The sequence below is a fragment of the Tachypleus tridentatus genome, chromosome 13 (genome assembly GCF_004210375.1).
Source record: "Tachypleus tridentatus isolate NWPU-2018 chromosome 13, ASM421037v1, whole genome shotgun sequence".
In the NCBI taxonomy this organism is placed as follows: domain Eukaryota; kingdom Metazoa; phylum Arthropoda; class Merostomata; order Xiphosura; family Limulidae; genus Tachypleus; species Tachypleus tridentatus.
The window spans coordinates 256,733,334-256,758,721 of record NC_134837.1 but is presented as its reverse complement, the minus strand read 5'-3'; the positions used below and the strand labels follow the sequence as shown (position 1 = coordinate 256,758,721).

The window sequence follows — 25,388 nt, the reverse complement described above, 5'->3', positions numbered from 1 at the left end:
TAAAAAAATATGAAAATAAATATAACTTAGGTTTTTTTTTGTTTTAGAATAGATATAAATTATAACACAAATGTTTAGCCTAAATAGTTAACATTTCCTAAAGTTATACATTTATATATATGTTTATTATATTGATCTTCCAGCCATATCTAACTAACATTACAGAAGTTGCAATGCTGTGGTGTACATGCATTCATGTTATTATACGTGTATTCAAGAATATAAAACTTGTCTTTACAAAGTGACCTGTCTTGTTTATGTTTTAGTGGACTAGTATTTTGTAAAATAGTCATATTTAAGTTATAATACATTATTATTATTTACAAACAAGTTCCTTAACTTACTTTTCTGAAAACATAAAACAGTAAATAAAGAATTATCTCTTCCAGTTACAAACTTTGTACATTTACTTTTTGCCACACATTTCTAAGTTCTATCAAAGTTCATACATGTAGAATGTGAAACAGTTATTTTTTTGAAATAACCAAAAATCATAAATTAGTATATCAATACCAACAAATTCCACTATAATTTATCAAAACTAGTAACTAAGCTGTATTTGGATAAAAAAAAATGAAATTTCAAGATTTAACTTACCAGCTTCAAATCTAATACAAAAAGAATGAAATGAAACCCTAATAATTCTACAATGCCAGTAGGGGGACATTCAAAGCTTTCAAATGGTTATTCAAGTCATTCACAGAAGCAAGTGTACATTAGGAAGTGTTTCTAAAATTGGAAAGAGGTGGGTGGGGCTACTATGTTTGATCATTCAGCAAGCCTAGCAATATCTCAGCAAACAGAAAAAAAAAGTGTTCTTTTTTAATATTATAGCTTGTTAATATTGGCAATTTGAGTTTCTAATTCATACAAAACTATAGACTATATTTGGACATCACAACCACCAAATTCGAGTTAGTGCTGCATTTAAACATACCACAATGACTCACAAAAATCAATATTTATGTGTTTTTTAATATTTACTTTAAAATGAATAAAATAACTAATACCTAATGCTAAAAATCATAAAATGGCCATTAAATAAAATTTTTAATGTAAGTCAATAAACATGATGACATGGCCTTTGACATGTGATGACAAGGTTAATAAAGAATTTGTCTGCATTAACAATTTTACACAGATTAGTTTGTATGTTGTTAAGTACAAAGCTAAATAATGGATTATCTGTGTTCTGTGAACAACAGGTATTAAAACGTTAATTTTACCATTGTATGTCTTTAGATTTTTTGCTGAGACAAGGAAGCTTTACAGCAAGTACTAGAATAATGAAATACCTTGTATATACTGAAATAAAATATCCTTATAAATATTATACCACTGTGTAGGTTAGTGTTCACTTAGAAAATTATATTTATGAATCTAACAACAACAACAAAAATACAATCAAACTGAGAATGATACTTTAAAGTCTCAATCCTAACCAACACTTTATATTTTACTTTACATTGTGTCTGGTGTACTTTGTTTAAAATGTCTCATATAGTGATCTCTTCAAAGAATTTTAAGATTCTATAAAGAAAAGAAATGTTTAAATACTTTTCTAAACTTACATTCCTTATAGTTTATCTTAAAAACATTGGCACAGAGCAACATAACAACTTACCTTACTTCCATTAAGTGATGACAGATATGGCTTCATGGAATCACTCACTACACTGTGTATAGCTACCATACAAAACACAGCTGCCTTTCTCACAGAGCTTTCTGTGTTGTCATATGCCTGAAAATAAGAAACTGAACTCCTGACATAACTTGTTTCTCATCAAACTCAAATCATTGGAAAAATTTAGATTTCTTCATGACAACTGAAATTCATTTTTTAAAGAATCATCTTTTTGGTGTTCTTTTTATCATGCTATAAAGTTTGTTTTGTTTTTATGAACAAAAGTTTTGCATCAAATTCCAATTAAAGCTAAAATGTTAAACTCTTTTAACCCTATTGTAATCAGCTGATGTAGTTTACATGACCCAATATCCAAAATGAAACCATAATGGTATAAATACTATGACTCTGAAAGTAGTTAATGTGACTTCATTAAATTTGTCGAGCTGTCAGTAAAAATCTTTTGTTGACAGTAAATGAACAATTTTAATTAATTATTTGTACTAAAGCTTTGCCCATAATTACAAAGTGTCAGAGTGTTGACTGCTCTGAGTGCAAAATAATTTTTATGTTAAGATTAAAGATACTTTTCTTCATCTAAAACATTTTAAAATTTCATTTCATAGCATCTATAACCTCCTAAATAAATATCAAATTTTTTTTGATAAAAACTTTATTTTTTCAGTTATTTTCTATACTAAATCTGTGTACAGGGTTGGTCAGTTTAACCATACAGAAGATAGAAAATAATCCTGAGTTACCCTTTCTTCTTTTTTGGAATGATTGTAAATTGTAATAGGAAATTACAATAGTTTATCTTAAATGGATTGAACCTTGTAACAGTATACAACTGTTTATACTTCAATTTTATTATTTATTTCCCTTTGAATTGTTTTTAAATAATAATCCTGCCATACAAATTGTAAATCACTTGTTGAATCTTCAAACTCACATTACCACATAGAATTACATAAAGCACAAGCTGCTCACAAGCATACTTTGTGAAAAAGCTTTATCACTATTATTCTTTATTTTTCTTCATCTAACCAACAATATTTCTAATTTTTACATTTTAGTTACTTTGATTATAATAAATACAGAATACACATGAAAAATAATAAATATGGTACTTATCTGATACTTCCTTTTTTTGCCCTTAATGAAACTTAATTCTACTTTAAATAATGCACCAAAAAACACAGAATAATAACACATAAAGTACAGACAATGTTTTATAACTATTACATTTTTCTTTCAAACTATGCCACAAGAGCCAATAAAAATTCAACTAAGCTCATTGGTGTACTTCTTGTGGGTATGAAGTTTGAACTAGAAGTGAAATAAATAATTTTGTATACATAAAACAAGGTAATATAATGCATTATTTGATGCACTAAAACCTTGGCCTACTGGTTATAAACTTGTGAAAGAGAGAGAATATGACAAGTGGGCATGGTAACAGAAAACTGTTTTTCTAGTTTATGGCTCCCTAAATAAGTATGATTGAAGGCTATAAAAATTGTAATTTGCCTGAGTAAGGCAATATAATATTAAGTAATTTTCATTAAAGTTCATACTTCTTAAAGAAGTGGTGAATAAATTAGAAAAGAGGGAAGACCCAGAGAGCAAATGTAATCATCATATTAGGGGAGATTGAGGATTTGAAAAAGTTTTCTCTTATAAAATTAAAACTTAAAAAAATATATATAACATTAAAATCTCATTTATTAGTTATGTTTTGATGCCAACCCTATTTGTATACATTGAAAATTAGGTAGTTTAATTAAATTTTGAATGTAACCCTACAAAAGGTTGCAATGTGCATTGTGACCAATCTAATCCAAAAGGATTAAAATAGCCATACATATTTATTTTTTCAAACTCTTAAAAAGACAAATGATAAAAAGTTTGTCACACAGATGGTGCTACAGAGAACATAACATTAGAGTGTTGAGCAAAACGTTTGCTAACTTATCACTAAAATGAAAGTGACATAATGACTCCCGTGAGGTGTCATGCTAAACTGACATGGCTAGGATTTGAGTTTGTTTAGAAAACTGTTCACTTATATCAACAAAGAATGCAGTCCAGAATTTGTTTTGACTAAAATTTGGTATTTTTTCTATGTCAAGATGCAGCTTTTGGGTACATCACATGGTCTATATAAATAAGTGCATTACCTGTACAAGTGCAGGCATCATATTGGGTAACAGCTGCAATATTATATTCTTCTGCTGTTGCTCAACCAACTATAATAAAAATACATGCATACACAGTGATTACCTTTAGAATAAAAAACATACACTGCATCAGAACAGATCTATAGCTTATGAAATAATCTGTCATAAACATTAAGTATTAACTTAAACTATATGTTGGTCCTCGATTCTCTGAACTGAAAATATAATTCAACCAACCTAGTACACAGTTTCAAAAATCTTGTAAAAAATATGAAAAGTTTAAAATAGTTTTCAATTTCAATATTGATTAAATTTTAAAAAATCTCAAGACATTTGATATAAACAAAGCCTAGTAAAACTGTACTTTTATAATATGCTTACACTTTAAGTTCAGTAAATGTTTATGGTGATATATATTACTACACATATAATAAGAACGTGAGAAAATACAGTAATGACTTGCTAGAAATAACTGGTGGGTTAATTTGTAGTTTAGTTACATTATGGAACTTGCATAATGTGCAAGAAATCAAGTTTGATCAATTTTTAGGCTTAGATTTAAAATTAGATTTAGCCCACATACACGTACAGTATAAAAGTTACTATTTTTAAAAGTATATCGATAAACATAGTTAAATTTTACCATAATAACAAATTTTTATCTTTGTCACATTTTTCTAAACACCATCATTGATTCACAATGTTTTTTGTGGTTACCTTGGTGAGCATCTTGATAGCAGCATGATTTGAAGGATATTCACCATTTTTTATCATTGGACACAGAGTTCGTACACACAACTCTGCTGGTAGGACTGTAGCTGCCACCTCTGAACACATTTCAGCTGTTCTCTGAACCTGAAACATAACATCCACATCACAACCAGTCCTGTTTTTCTAAACACTTACGATGCATAAGACCCCATTATTAATTTTTTACTACCATATCACAAGATAAAGCTATATTAACACCTATTTTTTCTTCTACACTTACAACTAAAGTCTTGAGACTAAAAACAAATTTATTTCCTCCCAATTCAAGTTCATTTTATTTCAAGCTTGGAACATTAGGGTGAGGCTTTTCTATAAAATATAACAAAATGACTTTCTTATTTTCATTACTACTTTATTAGAACACCTCAACAATAGTCATATCACAATAAACATTAGTTTAAATTATTATACTTTAGTGTTTAATGTTACTACGTTTGGTATCAATAAAAACTTGGCACCTTTGTGGTATTGTATCTGTGCCTCTGGTGTAACCTGATTACATTTTTCTTAAGGTTGTTGTTGGAAGTGTTCTTCACTACAGCTGGTATGACTCCAACGATGGAGTCTGGCAAATGCCTGACTTGTTCTATAAAGTTAAGGTCTGAACTTTGTGGTGAACATTCTTTTTCTGATTATCTCCCAAGTTTTATTTTTTTGTCTGAACAAGTTTATTATTTCTTGGCAGTTTGAAAAATGAAAGCCTGCCCAATTAGGTTCTTTCTCAAGGGTACAGCATGATGAAATAATGATGATGTGTATTTGTTACACATTGTGAAGATGGACAACACCCACAACCTCCAAATATTGTGTTCATGTTGAACTGTTGATACTCCTGCACCCTCTTATTGACTATTCAGTAAACAGGTACATGCTTATTAGAACCTGATAGTGCATAGTCTGTTCAAATTACTTTGTGCCATTGTTCTAAAATCTGAGATGTACATTTTTTTTCTAAAAGCCAGGTTCTTTACATGATAAAACCTTTCTCTTCCTCAAAGGCCACATTTCTACATTTTTGAAACTTGATCAGTGTATAAATTCTTAGTATCATCAAGGGTTTTTTTTCATAATTTCCATCAGTTTTATGAGCAACTTATTTTTAGATTTCTAACACCTCTCTAGGTGAGTTTTCTTCCATGTTTCTTTACTTGTCTGGTATAATAGATCTAAGTTTCCTTACATACATCCAACGTGTATTTCACAATACTTGATAAACAGTCAAATTTTTATTGTCATTTTTCTTAAACTCCATTTAGCATCACTCTGACTCTATCAAAGTGATGTTAATTCCATTTGTTCTGTTAACACCACACAGTATCTATATGAAAAGCTTGTAATGTGAAAATCTCCAAATCTTGTATTTAGATATATTGTAAACAAATTTTAAAAACTACTGCACTGAATCATTTATAGTTGTGTGCTACTTTTGGGTTAAAGTTTTAAATTAATTAAATGTGTGGGATAATAAAATAACGAATAAAGTCAGACAACAAATAATTTTTTTCAAAATTGGTTTTCTTACGTAGGCACAACAAACTGAAACTTGGGAAGCAACGGTATATTATAATAGATTTGTGCAGTACTATTAGTCTCTTGGAAAAAACTCTTACAATATTTTACTTTCAAGATATTAACTGAATACTTATAAGAAATACAAGTATAATCTTAAAACCTTCTCTAGATTCCCAAAACATAAAAGATTACTTTCCTGCTATAACTACACTGTCTTCTCTTAATTCAACACAGAGCAAGATGTTCCTCACAGAACTCTGTGTTTTTTCATCCTTCCTAAGATACACACACAAAAAATACTATCACATCCAACTTTCATCATTCTTTCCTATTTTCAAGATACAAATCAAACATTTCATGTTAATAATTTCATCGTTTATTTTTGGCTTCAGGACATGAAACCTCATTTGGAACTTCATCATCCACCTTCAACACAGTATCATTTATAATCGAATGTAGGGAATACTTACCCACTAATGTGTTTTAGAATTGGTTATTTGTTTGAGTGAACAGTATGTGGAGTTGCAGTTTAAAATATTCCAAATGAAACTCTTATGTAACTATTCCTTAAACTAAATTTGAGCTTCCATCTGAAATTAATACTGCATTTAAAAAAAAGGTTAGATCTACTACAAGGGAACAAAAAGGTTCTGACATTTTCATGTGTAAACTAATGTTTAAGTTTCTGAACCAAAGTTTGGCTAAAGGGAACATGTGAAAATACCAAAATTTGTATCTGTAGTAACTTATTATTCCATAATAATAAATCTAAACTTTATATTAGATTAGTTTTATAGAGTATTGTTATTTACCTACTAATACTTTATTCTTATATTAACTTATAAATAAGTTCTGGGGAAGTTTTTAGTAATTTTCTAACTCATAGTATGACAACAAATGTATACAATTTTATGAAAGTTTTTTTCCAAACAAGTTTCCTTTCATCCAAAACATTAAGCCTTGAATAGAGTGCATTAAAAGCTGACAGTGAAGTACATGTATATTTAACAACATATAACAAAAGCACTGATGAACCAATTTCTAAAGTATAAAGGACATACTATTTACAGCAAGGTTTAAAAATGAATGGAACATGTGAGGGGTGATAAAAATCTATCAAGTTTTTTGCTTCTTTTGAAATTCAGACCTAAATAAAACACAGTTATGCCTGCTTAAGAAATCAAAACTGTCATTTGGTTAAAATCCTAATCAGGAAACAACAATAAACATGAAAATGTTTATAAGACTTCATCATACTTCTTTTTCTGGGTCCTTATGAGCATCAAGGATCTTTAGAATTGTTAATTCTCCATAACCATGGAATCTTTGTGCTTGCATTTTCAGAAGTTCACAAAGTGTTTTTAAAGCAAGAGTTCGAACTGAGCCCTATTAAAATAGAAATTTATTAAAACTTTATAAAAACAACAGATTATCAATTAGTTTGCAATTTAATCTGTTTAATGAAAGTATTACAAATATAACAAAAAACCCTAGCAAGCCAAGGTACCCAATAATAGATTTGCAATTATGGATAGAACTATGGTAAACTGTGTATTGTTTTAATAACCCTAAACAATGCATACTATTGCTTCTATTTGATTACATTTTAGTATAACCCAGCATAACCTAAGCTTACAGCTCTTTTTTTTTCCAAAACAGTAGATATGTATAAGTGATTAAATTGTTTTTAATGGAAATGTTGTCTTTTCTTGTATTATTTATTTGTTAAATTTTTATCTTAGTAAAAACACAATTAGTGGATTGTCTTATGTAGTTTTATAATAACAGGCAGATTGTGCACCACAACTTGGTAATTGCCATAAGAATTTAATTAATGACCCATATAGTACTGTTACTTATTTCACTGGGTTTCAAAATTTAAAAAAATATTACAGACTACATTTTTAAATATTCATAATTTATTCTTGGTGTAAAACAGAACAACCTGTATGTAATATTTTGGTATGTACATGTGCATCAATCCTCTATGGTAGAAATATGTTGCTAGCACTGTAAACAAATAACTGTATATATAGAATATTACTTCTGAACAGTCAAGTAAAATCAAATCAAAAGGAATGACTGCATTAAAAACAGAAAATCCAAAACAAGTCCAAAGAAAAATAAAAAATGCTGCATTAATCAAAAGAACCCCCAAAGTACAAGCCATAATGTAGGGTATAAAACTTATCCTGTAAAAGCAAGTCATACATACACTTATATCATAAACTGTACATGTGCCGGTTAGTTGTTTATTTCCACTTCTAATGCCTGAATTAAAATTTTCAGACATCTACACTATTTTAAACATCCAAAAGCTTATAAAAATGAACTGTTATATTTGAAAAACAACAGACAAAATAAGCATCTTTACATCTGCATCTGTCATTGTTGCAATCAAGAGTCGAAGAATGTTTCTGAAGTGGTCTTCCCACCCAGGATGGTCTTCTTTTGCTAAATATATCAGTCTTGTAAGTGCCTGTTTTCTTGGTTCATTTCTGTCTCCCCCCCAGAAAAAAACAAGTAAAAGTTATTAAAAAATTATTTAAAAAAAATGGTTATTTCATTATACTTAAAGCCTTCTCTTGTAACCAAAAACGAAATAAATTTTTGCAGGGTTTAAAAATAATCACTACAGGGTGACTCTTTTTGCAAGCTTCTCTTCTGATGTCAAAATGCACAAAACAAAGAAAATAAAATGAACTTGTTAAAAGTCATGGTGTTTTTTTTATCAAAATATTTATCTTATCAGAATCACCACAACGAAAATATAAGAAGGATGCCTTTCTAAGTAAACGAATATTGCAATCGTTTAATAAACAGTGTTTATAATGTTTATGTATGACATTAAACACATGAGATGTTGAATATAATTACTTGACTGACATACATTCAACAGTTTTTATGTTATATTAAGTCACCTTACAGTTATGTTTTTAAAGATCTAACCTTTTACTGACAAAATATAATATACACATAATCTATTTCAGTGGCTCTACAAGTCAGTAATACAATGCAACTAATGTGCCAGGAAGGTAATACAGTCAACTAATTTATTAAAAATAGAATTCCATAAGCAAACTTATAAATCAAGTAAAAAACTTAAAAAGATATAAAATTTATGGAATCTGTTATAGGACCTATACAATACAACTAAGAAACAATATCAATTACATAATCATATAATTTCATTTCTAACAACACTTTACCTGGTGTTATGATTGTTGAGTTCTGTGACAATGTCACCAAAAACAGAGTCTGAAAATAAGTCTGAAATCACTCTTTTTATCTATGTGTTATACAAAAACAAAATCAGATGTTTATTAGTCAAAACATACAGATAAATGAACTGAATGATCCTATACATATGAAAATTCTGTTAGAAATGGAAAATAAAACTTAAAAATGATAATTGATGTTTAGATTTTAAATAGTTAAAAACTGGAATGATTTATTTTGTATACAGCAATTTTTGAATTAGTACATAAATAAAACTCTTAGACATAATTTAAAAATGCTCAGCATCATGTTCAATACAACAAAAAATGAAACAGTTCCCCTATAACTCCTTACCAAAATTAACACAAGTAATAAAATAACACCATAACAATAAAGATAAAGACAGTTGATGAAACACAAAACATTTTTATCTACAGAAGGTTCAAATACACTTGTATAATCTTCAGTGAAATATAAAAATAATATAACAGTGATATTCATTAACTAATGCTATATCATCACCCATCGTTAATTTACTTAAATATCACTGTTATCTTCAGTAAAATATAAAAATAATATAACAGTGATATTCATTAACTAATGTTATATCATCACCCATCGTTAATTTACTTAAATATCACTGTTATCTTCAGTAAAATATAAAAATAATATAACAGTGATATTCATTAACTAATGCTATATCATCATCCATCATTAATTTACTTAAATATCACTGTTATCTTTTTCAGTAAAATATAAAAATAATATAACAGTGATATTTATTAACTAATGCTATATCATCACCCATCGTTAATTTACTTAAATATCAGTTATCTTTTTCAGTAAAATATAAAAATAATATAACAGTGATATTTATTAACTAATGTTATATTATCACCCATCGTTAATTTACTTAAATATTCAGTAAAGTAGTAAATGGAAGAATAAACAGATTATACAATGCATTACAAATGTATCATGAATTACAAGTTGTATAAGACAATTATAAGTATTTGTAACAAACTGTTTAGTTTTTAATTGTATAAATCTAAAATGATTTTAGGTCTAAAGAGGTTTGTAAGTTGTTAAGAGCAGGCCAGTCTTTAGCTATGAGCAAATTTTCTTTAAAGTACAGTTCAAGGTCTGAAAATTTTGTAGTAACAATAGAGAAATTATCATATGAAATACTGTGACCTGTGGTTTCAACATGTGAATGAATGGTTTAGTGGTTGGGTTTAAGTAATGAATTTTGTTTGATATTTTTAAATGTGTTGTCTAGTTTACACACGATGTTTGGTTTCACCAATGTACATACTTATACATGAGCCATGAATGTAGAAGTGTAAGTATTTGATCTTTATAATGAAATAAGTGTTTTATGTGGAAGCTAGGCCTATATATTAGTCTGAGCACCACAAAACTCAGTATCTCTTCCTTTGTTAAATAACACAGTTCAATACTACAAGTCATGTTACAGGGAAGTTGTTTTCTGGACAAATCATATATAACAAATAAGCATATATAATAAAATTTGCACTGTTATTTGAATGCATTTCAAAATTTTTCCAAAACTACACAAGTGGAACAGTTGTATTCAATAGACTGTCATGATTTTGCTTATTATAAAGGAAAACTTCAAATTAAAAATGAAGGGATATTTTACTATTATGATTGCTCATAATTAAATAATTTAATATAACTTAATATAATTTAATATAATATATTAGCAAAAAAAATTGATAGAGGATATCTCAATAAAAATACCAAAATGTCATTCACATTAAAAAAACAACACTAACTATTATATGAATAGTATGAAACAAAGTTGAGTGATTGTTTATTGTTAAGAACAAAGTGCCATCTGTGTTGTGCCTACATGAGTATCAACACCTGGCATCTGAAGTACTGAGAACAATTTTTAGTACAGAACATGCCAGAATTATTCACTTCTACACACTAAAGTACATGTCTGTGTGAGCATACTTTCATGTATGTGTACGGCTGGGTTTATCAGCATTAGATAAAAATATTTTTGAAACAGAATGATCGATTGAAAAAGTTTCTTGAAGAATCATTCTGACTTGATAAGGTGTTGCCTGCTTTCATGAAAAATAAGTTATTATATCTTTGTACAGCATTAAACTTGTAAAATATGAGATATTGATGTTGTACACATACATTACAGATTAAAGAAAGTTCACGGAAAAAATAAGTTATTCTCCACAGTCTAAAACTAAACAACTTTTCACAGAAATATTAGACTCACCATCTTCAAGTTCCCTCTGATCAAAATAAGGTTCTGGATAAGCATCTCTATCTACACCATCCTCTCTGTCCTAAAATTACACGTTTAATTTTTTTACACAGAAATATAGGAATGTAGTCTGAAACATAAAATAATTTGAAATTCATATTTATTTAATTAAATATAATTACATTATTAATGATATAATAAACAGTAAATACCTTTTATTCTATCTCTTGGGAAACTGAAAGGACAATGAAAACTAACCCTTGTTTTCCATTTAAGTTTTTCATTAGCATGCTTGAAATATTATGAATTTTATCCCCTACATATTGTATGACCTGATGGATAATTTTAAAGTATACTAATCTTTCTATTCACACTAGATACTTTTATGTTTTGCAGCACCATTGCATACACATATTGTAGAAAAAATTCAAACACTTATTAAAGTACTGCAGGATTTAGGTCTTTAGGTTTCCATCAAAGGAGCAGTAGTCAAATTAATAATTAATAAGCAACATTAAATGGACAGTTTTCTGTCAAAAACTCTCTTTGGAATATTGACTTTCAGAATCTGAAAGTGTATTTACCAATTTTGTGTTGTAAGTAATGGTAACATTATTTAGTATCTAATAAAAGTAATTAATTTTGTAGTTGTTATCAAACAGATGAAATTATATATGCAGTAAATAATATTTGTGTTCTAAAATTTTTTTTAAAATGTTTAATTATTGAATCTATTATTATTCATGATATAATATATTACAGTAAGATAAAATGAACAAGTAACCACATATTAAATATCTATGCCCTAAAAACAATAAATCATAATAAATAAGATAACAGATATTTCTAATATTCTTAAAAATAATATCCAATCCCCACCTGTTCTTTATAGTAATTTGAAGAATATTTGGGAGATTGAATTCTGAGGAGCTTCAAGCGTTCATGCACTGAATCTTGCCTACCATCTGGAGATGAAGAGTAGCTATTACCTGAGTCTTGAGGGCCAGAATCTCTTATTACATTATCTTTCAATTTTTGTCTTTCATCTTTCGAATTATATTCCTTCTCATACGTAGTCTCGCTGTATTTCTGAATTTCTGCTGAGGTCATTTTCAGTGAGTTAAAAATCTCTTCAGAATTTAAATTTTCAGTGTCATCGTACTCAAGCGAGTGATCCTGTGGTGTTTCTGAACGACTTTTGGTAAAACAAAATAATATAGTTAAAGTGTACAAGAATAAATTTACTAGCAAAGAAAATAATTTCACCTTAATCGTATACTACATAAATTATTTGTATTTGACATTTTGAACATATATCACTCTTTTACTCAGACTGAATGAAAAAAAAAACAGCTTGGTACAAATACATCGTTCATTGACTCAATATCAAGAAAAAAAAATGTAACACTTAGTTCATCCCTCGCACTGACAAATGTACAATTAACTAAATTTTTAACTGCTTTAGAATCTTCCTGAACATGAAACTGTTCATTTTAAACACACTCAAGTCACCATTAGTGACAAATATTCCATTGGTTAAAGCACATTAATGTTCACCATTATGCATAATGAAAAAAAAAAAAAGTATATCGGAGAGTGAATATCTACAAATCAATTGCACACATTGCACAAGTGTATCATAATTACTGTGTGCAGCTGCAGGCTGTATCAATACAAATACTACACAATACAAACAATAATAAAGTTTTAGTGTGTACAAGTCTGTTATTGGGTGACAAACAATATATGGTACCTAAAAATGCTATAAAAAAAATACTGAGGCATACAGACACCACAATGTACAGTTCTTACAAACAAATATTTGGGCTGTGCCACTATTCAGGTAAACATGAATTTATAAAACATTTTAACTCAACTATTGCAGCAGTGAATTTTATACATTGCTACATGAACAAAAGCCAGTTGTGTTCATAATTATTTATGTAGATATATTACCAACTAATAGTGATTAGTTGAAAAACAAATTTGTACTTTATTGTGCAAGTATTTCCACACCTAGCACCGCACACAAGTAAAAAAAAAAACAACAACAGAATTCTTCCACCTCTCATGACAAGTATCTTTATCTGACACTGTACTTAATCAGTGATGTCGAGAAACCCACTTGTTGAGAAATATATATGCAAAAACGGCTCGTTTAGGTTGAGAAAATATTTTACATAGAAGAGTGAACAACTTTTCGACCTTCTTCGGTCGTCGTATATATATATATGACACTGTACTTGCATTAATGTAACTCTTAACTGTATTGTAACTTTCAGTTAAAAAGTACAGTTTCTTTTCTGGCATACTTCTTGTTACATGGTATATGTCTCTTGGCTGTTGATAGTTTTCTCTCAGTATCCAATCTGAATACTGGCTATTAAGAATCAAATATTAACTCTGGCACGATCAAGTAATATTGTTTAAAACCATAACAAGAAAGTAAACATTGTAACAATTCTTATGAAACTAAAAATATTGATTTAATTATTTTTTATGTCTGTATAAAGCCACACAAGAGTAACCTGCACAAGCTGTCTGTAATTTTCAACTGACAGACTAGAAGGAAGCCAGCTAATTAACCACATTCACTGCTAATTTGAGGGCCACTTTAATCAAATAGTGGGATTTAGCCATCAGTCACTCAAGTGCACCCATGACCCTAACTGCAAAGCATCATCTTATTTTTTGTAGTAACATAGCATGAACGACAATCCCTCATAGCCACAAAAAATAAATGCTATTAAAATACACAGTACTTTAAATTTGATTAATTTTCAAGACAGTCGAGATCCATTACTTAGAAAATAGGTTTTGCAATTCTGTGTTTTGGTTGTAATGTATTTAATTTTGTTATTCTGGTTGCAATGTGTTTTATTGTGTTCAAAACTACTTAAAAACAACAACAAGAAAAGAGAGTCATGACATTTAAATAAAAACATTAGAAACTGTTTTATCTTACATGGCTTTAAATGTAGTTAAATAATGTGCTATTTGTAATATAAAATATAATGTGACAGATTAAAGTGTTAAAAAAACACAGTTGACAGAGTAAGTTGTACAATTTTAACAATACAATCATTATTTAAACATATTTGAATGATAGAAAAAGTGGCAAAACCAGCACATGATTAGCCAATCCATATTAATGTAGTAAAAACAGGCTATCAAGGTGAGTTCCTATGAATAGTGAATTTGATATTTTTGAAGTGTAAGCCACGAAATTTGAGTCTCTGATTTTCCCATGCAGTTAATATGACAAATGCTCTAAAAATGTGATTGTGAAAAGTAAGATAAAATTAATTATTTGGAAAAAAAGACTCGTCAGTCTTTGTTTCCCAAAACACATAATGAGCTGTTTGTTTTTACCAACCTTGATGTTGCACTGGATGAGTGAAGGTTTGATGTTACAGGGCTGGGAGGGTTTCTCACTCCAAGAGAAATATTACTATCTGTACTGCTACGTCTTCTTGAACTAAGAAGCTTAAATGCACTATCCTGATGAAACCACCAATGAAAATAAATTAATCTGAGCATATCAGTGACATAGTTTTAAATATTTTTCACTTTAAAGAGATAAATCTAATTATAAGATGTCACATATTTGGTTAAATGTTTGTATAAATTTGCTAATAAGCTAATTTCAGAGCAAACAAGAATATATTAACTACTTAAAGTCTAATAAAACAATTAAAAACAATTACAAATGTAAAAGTTTTTTTTTGTCTTATTGATACTGTATATTGAAAATTCTATTTCAGTACAGCTGTAACTTTGGAGTTTTGTAATTTTGTTATATTTCACAAGGCTGATGTAACATTGTATTCTTTCATGGCAATAAGAAATTGCTATTATCTGTGGCTATACACATACAAGTTCTTGGAGTGTAAACAGTCAAAACGTACAATAACTAAATTCAGAGTGTAACCACTACTTTTCACATATAGAAATTTCTAAATTGATCCAGCATATGTCATTTAAAATACATATGCATAAACCTTCTGTTATCATAAGATACTACAATACTTTTATGTGGCAATACCCAGAAATATTCTTGAAAGTTTAATTCAAAGATTTTAAGTTTCAGATCTGTAGAAAAACCTGAGTAAAATCATTAACATGTCAGCAAGTACAACCAGAAACAAAAATAGCATAGCTTTACAAACAATGATTACTGATTGTGTTTTTTATCAACAAAAACCTTGTATGCTTCTCTATCAATACTGCTTAATTTTTAAAAGAGTTTGAAGCTAATTATAGTGTTTGTCACTTCTAAGTGGAATCAACAATAAACAATAAAACTTTAAATATAACGACACTCAGCAGTATAAAAGTAATTTATCACTTGCACACAAAAAAAAGCAAAAAAAAAAAAAAACATCTAACAAGATCCTTCATTTATCAAAAGTTTTATAGCTTTTCACATTAGTAGAAGATATGTTACTGGTGATGATTCATCACCACCAGGAGCAAAGGTAATAGGAAAAGTTAATAATTTGTCAATAGTAATAAAAAAACTTGACTGTAACATTCCAGTTAGTAAATGAATACGAAGGTTGCTCATCACATAAAGAAAAGTTGGTAAGACCAAACTAGATTAAATGTTTTGTTTTCCATTTTTATGTATGTATGTATATATATATCAAAATTATTTAACGTTTTTAATAAATTCTATTCTACTGGATACATTTGGTGCTTTAATTCATCTTATATAATGTGATCTGAGTCGATCAACCAAAACTGTATCTGTCTGTTGCAAGCTGTGAGTTCATTTGTATAAAGTGGTGCAAATAAATACTTAACATAATAACAAATCCATTGTTAAAGAAAAACTTTTTAGAAAATATCTTGTAGTTTATAGTGACAAGTTTATAATGAAGTTTCACAAACACATACAGATATATATATATATGTATGTATATATATACATACACACATATGCTTCATGGTTCCAAACTTAAATCCAACAAAACAGCATATGATTTGCACAACTATAAAATTACCACAATATTTAGTTCACTGCATTATAGAGAAAGAGCTAATGAGGCTATGTTCTGTTCATATCAGTTAGAATGATACTTTTACCTATTTCTACCCACTGGCCAGATAATTAGAGAATCACATTTAGGCTTGAATGACAGCTTTGCCAAGTTATATGATTTTGATAAGGTTCTGATAAAAATCTTGTAGTATTTGGATTAACTTGTTCATAAGAAAGAATGGTAGGTGTAGCTGAGTTCTGATTCACTCTTTCACAACCTCTGACAACAACTGAGATCAGAGAATGCCTTGTCTAATGTTGAAAAATTGTATGATACGTCACATTTATAGACTGTGATGATATCAATGGTGTATAGACCTTCAGACATTGAGTCATCACAGCTTATTTGGTTTTATGAAAGTTGTGCCATTCTTAGAACACTTGGAATGCTATTCTGAAAGTCACACAATAAATGTAATTACTGCATTGTAGAATGAACTGAGTAAGAAACACCCACTACTATGTTCCCTGTGAAGATTCTAACACCCACTTGCTTTTCTTTCATTGTTAATGAATAACTACACACACCTTTTACACAACTAATGACAACTTAGTGGACTTGAATTAACATCATATGGCCATATGTATTTGCATATGCTGTTGATGTAATGGTTGGTCATTTTTACTTGTAATTTCTAATTATATGGCTATAGTCAACATATAATATCCATTATAAAGTTAACAAAGTTTCTTATGGCATCCTCACCTGATAACTCTTTGGTAGTTGGTTTAATAACATAGAAAATTCAGGTGTGTTCACATTAAACAGACCCATGATAATATCTTGAGAGAACTGAAACAAACACATACTTTTAATAACATAGAAAATTCAGGTGTGTTCACATTAAACAGACCCATGATAATATCTTGAGAGAACTGAAACAAACACATACTTTTAATAACATAGAAAATTCAGGTGTGTTCACATTAAACAGACCCATGATAATATCTTGAGAGAACTGAAACAAACACATACTTTTAATAACATAGAAAATTCAGGTGTGTTCACATTAAACAGACCCATGATAATATCTTGAGAGAACTGAAACAAACACATACTTTTAATAACATAGAAAATTCAGGTGTGTTCACATTAAACAGACCCATGATAATATCTTGAGAGAACTGAAACAAACACATACTTTTAATAACATAGAAAATTCAGGTGTGTTCACATTAAACAGACCCATGATAATATCTTGAGAGAACTGAAACAAACACATACTTTTATTCTTTAATTTGAACTAGTGTAATAACATAAAATACAAGAAATATGTTTTTGAACTTCTAACAAGATAACACACAGAATCACACCATCTACAAAACACTAGTATAACCAAATATATTACACCATGGTTTGAACAAGTTCTATTTGAATCAAAACTAATAACTCTTCTAGAAAATGTCCACTAACACGTGTTGAGTGTTAAGTTTGATTTAAATTAAACCTCTTTTATTTCACAATAATTATTGACAAGAAAACAGAAGATATATTTCCTAAGTAAAATATAGAGTGTTCGGAAAGTCACTGTGCAGTTTTGTAATCATATTTTATTCAGTCTATTTCAAGCCAGCAACTGATGGCGGTGTTTAAAACAAAATAAGAAGGATCCAGGCCTGTATTGATGCCAATGGGGTTCACTTTCAACATTGTTTATAATTATAATTCATACTTACCTCCTGTATTCTATATTGAAACATGTCTGTTAATAAATATATAAGAGCACAGTGACTTTCCGAACACCTGTATAATTTAACCAATAAAACAATACATTCAAATAACATATTGGTATATTGTATATACAGTTCACATTGTATATATCTGTAATGCTATTTATTTTGTTATTAATTAATTAATTAAGAACATTTGTTATTAATTAATGTTACTGAAATGCAAAAGTTCTTTTCTAATAGTATAAGTAAACATTTTCTTTATTTACTTTCTTATTTCCTTGTGTTCACTAATGAGAAATAGAAAAATACTTAGAACACTCAGATGCCTGTACTTGACAACTTACAACTTTAAAATGTGAAAATTCATTTCGAACAACATGTTAATATTTTAATTCAGAAAATATGAATTTTTGTCTCACACAAAATTATACTTAACATTTATTATAACAATCTGGGTTTGGCAGTACTAAAGTAAGTTGGTTTGGCTACAAATACTTTAGTTTTAAAATAGTTGTACATACCCTTCTTAAGTCACTATTCTTGGTGTCAGTAGTCCAAGAGATTACCTTAGTAACAGCCTGTTTAGTTTCACTGTTGGACCCCAAAAATTCACTTGGGTCCATTACCTTTAGTACTGAATTTAGGTATTGTAACATGGTCAGTTTGGCCTGGAGAAAATTATATGAAAATGTAAAGTTTTTCTATCTGGATTAACCTGAATTTCGTTGTTTTTGTTTCAAATAAAAGAAGGGTTAAAAACCATAAATAAGATATCTGAAAGAGTAATAAGACACTTTATTATATATATATTACAATGTCTACTTTTATGTTTATATGTATGATGCATCAACAGACTTAGTATATGGAGTAATCAACTTGAATTAGTATTGATTTAATTTATTCATAGCAGTTTTTTGAAGTGTATTTGTATGTATGACAATGGATACCTGCTGTCATCCATAATTTTCAACAAATGACCATATAGAAGCCAGCCAATTAAGAGCAATCTATTGTCCACCATTCACACTAAGGTATTCACTGTCATACTTATTATGCAACCACAGATAAATGTTTGGGGACTAAACTGTGGCATTACATGAATCTGGACCATGCTCCCCAGCGATACCAAAAGGTCAGTCCATGACCAAGTATTATTAAGCATTAAGATTGTGTTACTTCATACAAATTATAAACTTAAATATAATTTTAACTGAATAAAAAAAGACATTTCTATCACTGTTACAAACTCATATAATTTTTTAAATCTGTTATTAGCCTCTTTTGCCTTACAACCTGTTTCTAATAGAAGAACTCAGTCACTAGCTGTTTTGAAAATGCTCTACATGGAAGTTATCTGGGAAGCCCATGTATCATCCTTCTCTCTTTCTTGCATTCACTCCCTAACACAGCATAGCCTATTTGATGATTCCTTGATCACTCAAAACTAAATAATCTCAAAACCAGGACTTCTTAAATTCTGTGATGCACATGTTCTATAATTATTTTTTGTTTCTGAAACATATATATATTGCTATTAAAAAAACTGAATGCAGATGAGTATTAAAACAGTAAAACAACTTCACAACATTGGACATTTTAAAATGGATAAAAAAACAACTAACAAGCCACCAAAATACAGAAGAAATAGATCTACTTTGCTCTACCATTAAAACTAAAAAATCTGTCTAAACATATTACAGCTGCTTTGGGTTTGCTAAAGCTTCTACGAACATCAAGTTATGAATGTCCCAAATGAATTAAATCTTACCTTGTTATTGGGTGTTTGGGTAGGATCGTTTAGAAAACGAATGATAACATGGAATAATTTGTCACTTGAAAAACAGTCCCTTTGAATGAAAGAGGAAATATATTAAGTTTTACTCTCTATTACTTCAAGATGCTAGTCAGTTCAACATAATCGTATATGATGTCAAAAATGAAATTTATCTTTATTATTTAATAAATACTATAAAAATTGTCCTTTTTTTAAATGGATTAAAAATTTTATAATTCAACATGAAAAGCTCTTTACAGGTAAGTAATTTTATAATCAAGAAAACGTGATGAAGAAAAACATTAAGTAATTCACATGTTAAAAAAATAATTTCAAGAAAAAAAACTATTACTTTAAGGTCCATTTCTGTAATTCATTTGAGGGTCATAGTGCAAAGAAATGTTTGAATAACAATTTAAGATAATGTTAATAAAATGTTAGTAAGAATTAAAATCTAATATTCTTCCTTTCTTTTAGTTTATAACTACTGTGTACCTGAAGCAAACTTACACATTTAAATCTAGGCTAAAGGCTAACTACTCTGCTGTACTCTAATTCTTTGATCTCATATTTCCTACCTCAGGTTTTTCTCATTTTCACTTTTGTTTTCTTAAATATTTTGTTTATTCACAAAAAACATTCATGATACCATCATACATGTGAATCACTGAAGCAACAACTGTACTTTATTACTATTCAGATTCACTTTTGAAGGTACAATGCGTGTGTGTGTGTATGTGTGGAAATGTTTATCAATGCAATTTTCTATTAATTTTAGTGAATTTTCCTCCTATCATTCATTGTCTATTTACTTTGTTGTATTTTCTATCTGATTCTCAATATTTAATAACTTTGTTGTAATTTCCACCTGAAGCTCACTGTTTAATCACTTTGTTGTATTTTCCATCTGATGCTCATTGTTTAATCACTTTGTTATATTTTCCATCTGATGCTCATTGTTTAATCACTTTGTTGTATTTTCCATCTGATGCTCATTGTTTAATCACTTTGTTATATTTTCCATCTGATGCTCATTATTTACTTGCTTTGTTGTATTTTCCATCTGATGCTCATTGTTTAATCACTTTGTTATATTTTCCATCTGATGCTCATTGTTTAATCACTTTTTGTATTTTCCATCTGATGCTCATTGTTTAATCACTTTGTTGTATTTTCCATCTGATGCTCATTGTTTAATCACTTTTTGTATTTTCCATCTGATGCTCATTATTTACTTGCTTTGTTGTATTTTCCATCTGATGCTCATTATTTACTTGCTTTGTTGTATTTTCCATCTGATGCTCATTGTTTAATCACTTTTTGTATTTTCCATCTGATGCTCATTATTTACTTGCTTTGTTGTATTTTCCATCTGATGCTCATTGTTTAATCACTTTGTTATATTTTCCATCTGATGCTCATTGTTTAATCACTTTGTTATATTTTCCATTTGATGCTCATTGTTTAATCACTTTTTGTATTTTCCATCTGATGCTCATTGTTTAATCACTTTGTTATATTTTCCATCTGATGCTCATTGTTTAATCACTTTGTTATATTTTCCATCTGATGCTCATTATTTACTTGCTTTGTTGTATTTTCCATCTGATGCTCATTGTTTAATCACTTTGTTATATTTTCCATCTGATGCTCATTGTTTAATCACTTTTTGTATTTTCCATCTGATGCTCATTGTTTAATCACTTTGTTGTATTTTCCATCTGATGCTCATTGTTTAATCACTTTTTGTATTTTCCATCTGATGCTCATTGTTTAATCACTTTTTGTATTTTCCATCTGATGCTCATTGTTTAATCACTTTGTTATATTTTCCATCTGATGCTCATTGTTTAATCACTTTTTTGTATTTTCCATCTGATGCTCATTGTTTAATCACTTTGTTATATTTTCCATCTGATGCTCATTGTTTAATCACTTTTTGTATTTTCCATCTGATGCTCATTGTTTAATCACTTTGTTGTATTTTCCATCTGATGCTCATTGTTTAATCACTTTTTGTATTTTCCATCTGATGCTCATTGTTTAATCACTTTGTTGTATTTTCCATCTGATGCTCATTGTTTAATCACTTTTTGTATTTTCCATCTGATGCTCATTGTTTAATCACTTTTTGTATTTTCCATCTGATGCTCATTGTTTAATCACTTTGTTATATTTTCCATCTGATGCTCATTGTTTAATCACTTTGTTATATTTTCCATCTGATGCTCATTATTTACTTGCTTTGTTGTATTTTCCATCTGATGCTCATTGTTTAATCACTTTGTTATATTTTCCATCTGATGCTCATTATTTACTTGCTTTGTTGTATTTTCCATCTGATGCTCATTGTTTAATCACTTTTTGTATTTTCAATCTGATGCTCATTGTTTAATCACTTTGTTGTATTTTCCATCTGATGCTCATTGTTTAATCACTTTGTTATATTTTCCATCTGATGCTCATTATTTAATCACTTTGTTGTATTTTCCATCTGATGCTCATTGTTTAATCACTTTTTGTATTTTCCATCTGATGCTCATTGTTTAATCACTTTGTTGTATTTTCCATCTGATGCTCATTGTTTAATCACTTTGTTGTATTTTCCATCTGATGCTCATTATTTACTTGCTTTGTTGTATTTTCCATCTGATGCTCATTGTTTAATCACTTTGTTGTAATTTCCACCTGAAGCTCACTGTTTAATCACTTTGTTGTATTTTCCACCTGATGCTCATTGTTTAATCACTTTGTTGTATTTTCTATCTGATTCTCATTATTTAATCACTTTGTTGTATTTTCCATCTGATGCTCATTATTTACTTGCTTTGTTGTATTTTCCATCTGATGCTCATTGTTTAATCACTTTGTTGTATTTTCTATCTGATTCTCAATATTTAATCACTTTGTTGTAATTTCCACCTGAAACTCACTGTTTAATCACTTTGTTGTATTTTCCACCTGATGCTCATTGTTTAATCACTTTGTTGTATTTTCCATCTGATGCTCATTATTTACTTGCTTTGTTGTATTTTCCATCTGATGCTCATTGTTTAATCACTTTGTTATATTTTCCATCTGATGCTCATTGTTTAATCACTTTGTTATATTTTCCATCTGATGCTCATTGTTTAATCACTTTGTTGTATTTTCCATCTGATGCTCATTGTTTAATCACTTTTTGTAATTTCTTCTTAATGCTCATTGTTTAATCACTTTGTTGTATTTTTCTTAATGCTCATTGTTTAATCACTTTGTTGTATTTTCTTCTTAATGCTCATTGTTTAATCACTTTGTTGTATTTTCCATCTGATGCTCATTGTTTAATCACATTGTTATATTTTCCATCTGATGCTCATTGTTTAATCACTTTGTTGTATTTTCCATCTGATGCTCATTGTTTATTCACTTTGTTATATTTTCCATTTGATGCTCATTGTTTAATCACTTTGTTGTATTTTTTCTTAATGCTCATTGTTCAATCACTTTGTTGTATTTTCTTCTTAATGCTCATTGTTTAATCACTTTGTTGTATTTTCTTCTTAATGCTCATTGTTTAATCACTTTGTTGTATTTTCCATCTGATGCTCACTGTTTAATCACTTTGTTGTATTTTCTTCTCAATGCTTATTGTTTAATCACTTTGTTGTATTTTCTTCTTAATGCTCATTGTTTAATCACTTTGTTGTATTTTCCATCTGATGCTCACTGTTTAATCACTTTGTTGTATTTTCTTCTCAATGCTTATTGTTTAATCACTTTGTTGTATTTTCTTCTTAATGCTCATTGTTTAATCACTTTGTTGTATTTTCCATCTGATGCTCACTGTTTAATCACTTTGTTGTATTTTCTTCTCAATGCTTATTGTTTAATCACTTTGTTGTATTTTCTTCTTAATGCTCATTGTTTAATCACTTTGTTGTATTTTCCATCTGATGCTCACTGTTTAATCACTTTGTTGTATTTTCTTCTCAATGCTTATTGTTTAATCACTTTGTTGTATTTTCTTCTTAATGCTCATTGTTTAATCACTTTGTTGTATTTTCTTCTTAATGCTCATTGTTTAATCACTTTGTTGTATTTTCCATCTGATGCTCATTGTTTAATCACTTTGTTGTATTTTCTTCTTAATGCTCATTGTTTAATCACTTTGTTGTATTTTCTTCTTAATGCTTATTGTTTAATCACTTTGTTGTATTTTCTTCTTAATGCTCATTGTTTAATCACTTTGTTGTATTTTCTTCTTAATGCTCATTGTTTAATCACTTTGTTGTATTTTCCATCTGATGCTCATTGTTTAATCACTTTGTTGTATTTTCCATCTGATGCTCATTGCATAGGATATTTTCCTTAACCCTCAAATTATCAACTTGTTTTTATCTCTTTCACTACTAATGACTTTTACACATAATTTTGTAATGAGTAATATCATGCTTTGGACTCTTGGCTCATTGTAAAGATTTGGTGAAATACCTCGTTTTCTACATAAAACACCAGGAATCTTAAGAGTAATCTGTGGGATCAAGTGAGACACTAATTATATCATTTTTAACACAGTTTTTGTGTTACTCGCATGTTGTTGTTTGGGGCCCTTTAAACAACAATGCCAAGTACTAACAAGCAAGTTGGTGCAAAAATATGTTTAAAAACCAATCATGTGGACTCCACTGACAATCAAAGATTAAAATAATATTTTGTATATATCCTATGCATAAAAAGATCATTAAAAGTACTAGATATACATATAGTAACATTGTAAAAAACGCCAGAACATGTACAGTTATTGTAGGTCTGGATTAAACAACAAAATACATGCAGGACAATAAAATATAAAAATTCCTTTTTATTAATAAAAATGGTGAACTGTAAGATTAATACACTGCAATAATTACAATACCAGTTATATAACATCCTGTAAGTAAACTGTATCTTTTATACATTTGAACATGTTTAACAGCACTATGTCATTACTTAAATTTGAAAACTTTAGACCTAAAAATAAATCAATTGTTACACATTCTTTACTTCCAAAGTTACATAATTCTCATAATTTTTACAGAATATCATAAAAAAATTAAAACTTATTATTATTATTTTTTTGTTTTCCACTGTTTTAATTATAAATAGTATCAAAGATTGGTTCTATAAGGTTTTTTAATTGGTTAATCTTACCTAACTTTAGTATTAAATTCATAAAATTCGTCTTTTTTGTGCATGTATTTTAATAACAGTAGTTATTTTTCTACATGATTAATAACAATTACATTATGTTCCTTACTACTTTATAACAATTACATTGTGTTCCTTACTACTTGGTACATTTCAATAAATTGCAA

General features: G+C 28.6%; 1 protein-coding gene across 7 annotated transcripts in view; it reads right to left on the bottom strand.

Annotated features, from left to right (window-relative positions):
• LOC143240158 (CLIP-associating protein 1-B-like) overlaps nt 1-25,388 on the bottom strand; it is a 145,198-nt gene that overhangs the window by 11,089 nt on the left and 108,721 nt on the right. For 6 of the 7 annotated variants that reach the window (XR_013021596.1, XM_076482129.1, XM_076482131.1 and 3 more), the window contains 12 exons: nt 20,047-20,125; nt 18,800-18,946; nt 17,311-17,397; nt 14,937-15,061; nt 12,440-12,755; nt 11,573-11,642; nt 9,297-9,345; nt 8,462-8,585; nt 7,345-7,473; nt 4,522-4,659; nt 3,805-3,873; nt 1,625-1,741 (listed from right to left, as the gene is read on the bottom strand). Coding sequence is in view for 6 of the 7 variants with exons in the window: in XM_076482129.1 (XP_076338244.1) it covers nt 1,625-1,741; nt 3,805-3,873; nt 4,522-4,659; nt 7,345-7,473; nt 8,462-8,585; nt 9,297-9,345; nt 11,573-11,642; nt 12,440-12,755; nt 14,937-15,061; nt 17,311-17,397; nt 18,800-18,946; nt 20,047-20,125 (1,450 nt within the window). In the remaining variant the exon portion in view is untranslated. Of the gene's footprint in view, nt 1-1,624; nt 1,742-3,804; nt 3,874-4,521; nt 4,660-6,339; nt 6,364-7,344; nt 7,474-8,461; nt 8,586-9,296; nt 9,346-11,572; nt 11,643-12,439; nt 12,756-14,936; nt 15,062-17,310; nt 17,398-18,799; nt 18,947-20,046; nt 20,126-25,388 lie in introns of those variants that run through there. The other variant, XM_076482132.1, reaches the window with a different exon arrangement.